General features: G+C 36.8%; 1 protein-coding gene across 1 annotated transcript in view; it reads right to left on the bottom strand.

Moving 5' to 3' along the window:
* Positions 1–356: 356 nt before the first annotated feature.
* ccdc93 (coiled-coil domain containing 93) overlaps positions 357–1,480 on the bottom strand; it is a 31,416-nt gene continuing 30,292 nt past the window's right edge. Inside the window, exon 23 of the mRNA XM_061918582.1 lies at positions 357–1,044. Coding sequence (XP_061774566.1) covers positions 988–1,044 — 57 coding nt within the window. The 3' untranslated portion in view covers positions 357–987. The remainder of the gene's footprint in view (positions 1,045–1,480) is intronic.

Here is a 1,480-nt window from a genome sequence, read left to right as displayed (position 1 = left end):
CCGACGGGAAAGCCATTCAAAGAAGGGGAACTCATTTAAAAGTGCACGATAGATTTTTTTAAAGAAATCTTTTCTTGCAGCCCAGCCTCCCCCAGTTTCTGCATCCAGTGGCCCCCAGGTAAATTGAGTTTGAGACCCCTGACTTAAACTGTCCAAAGTTGTTTAGGCTGAAGAGTGTAAACTATGTACATTTGTATTTTGCAACACATCTGAGACATTGTCAACATTTAGGTGTAACTCAGATTAAATTGTGGTTAATTTCTTTAGAACCTTACAAATTAAATCGATTTGGGGAAAGTGCCCAGATGTCTGACCCCGGCCTATACTATAAATTAAAGGGAAGATAAGATACAACATTTTTATCTTATACTTTATTAGAGAGTCACATATTTTTACACTTGTGACAATATTTTAGCCTGACAGTTACAGAATTATTAATTTGCAACTCTGGACATAGAAGTGTCATAAAAACAGCAAATAAGAATTCAGCATGCTGGGGAGAAAATTTAAAGAGATAAAATATAGCAATAACAAAAACAAAAATAAAGGAAAGCTGAAAAGGGGAGTGGGACTAGGAGATCCTACCACTGATGACTGAAATACAAGACCTAACACATCCATCCATCCATCTATTTTCTACCGCTTATTCCCTCTTCGGTCGCGGGGGGCGCTGGCGCCTATCTCACCTAACACATGTTAATTGTATTTGTCTTATTGGTGAAAATGTATTCTGCGCCCCGACCATTTTACTGTATGCCTGTGACATGAATGTACAATTAACAGAAAACATTAGTAGAATCATTCTGAAAGTGCTCCACTGTAAAGAGTTTTTTGTTTCCATTTATATGACTCAATAGTTTTTAGTTCATATGCATGTTTAACACTATGATCCATGAAAAAACAAATACGGAATGGTAGTTCAGTTGTCATTAAATGTGTTTACACAGACGACGCACAATAATTTTTATAGAAACAAACCCTTTCCAGCTAAGATGCTCCTTTTGCTCTCAACTTAGACAGCAGCATTTCGTTCTTGCGACATTCCTGGAGGAAGAAAAAAACGTAATATCATCCCACATTGCAGACACATTTTTCTCTGCTTTCATCAACCTTAAAAAAGAGACACACAATGGTACCTCGGGTAAGGGCCATAATAAGGTCCTGTAGTGACGTTGTTGGCCAAAACATACATGACCCGAAGCAAGCTTTCCCAAGTACAGTTGTCGCTCGTTAAAGCACTTAATTGGTAAAAAATTTCCGCTAAGTAGAATTATTACTAATAAATGAAATACTTTCATAGTTAGAGCATAAAAAAACGGTTTACAACCTTCTAATTAAGTTTTTTTTAAACTCTGTAAGAGCCCGCTAAAAATGAAACAGTTTCTGTTTGTGTTGTGTTGTGTTTGCTCGGTTCTCGTATTATCTTTTAACCTGCCCATTGTACAGCACTTTGGATACACTGTGGTACATTTTAAATGTG

The sequence above is a fragment of the Nerophis ophidion genome, linkage group LG13 (assembly GCF_033978795.1).
Source record: "Nerophis ophidion isolate RoL-2023_Sa linkage group LG13, RoL_Noph_v1.0, whole genome shotgun sequence".
In the NCBI taxonomy this organism is placed as follows: Eukaryota; Metazoa; Chordata; class Actinopteri; order Syngnathiformes; family Syngnathidae; genus Nerophis; species Nerophis ophidion.
The sequence above is the reverse complement of the archived record's forward strand: the minus strand, read 5'-3'. Positions and strand labels throughout refer to the sequence as shown.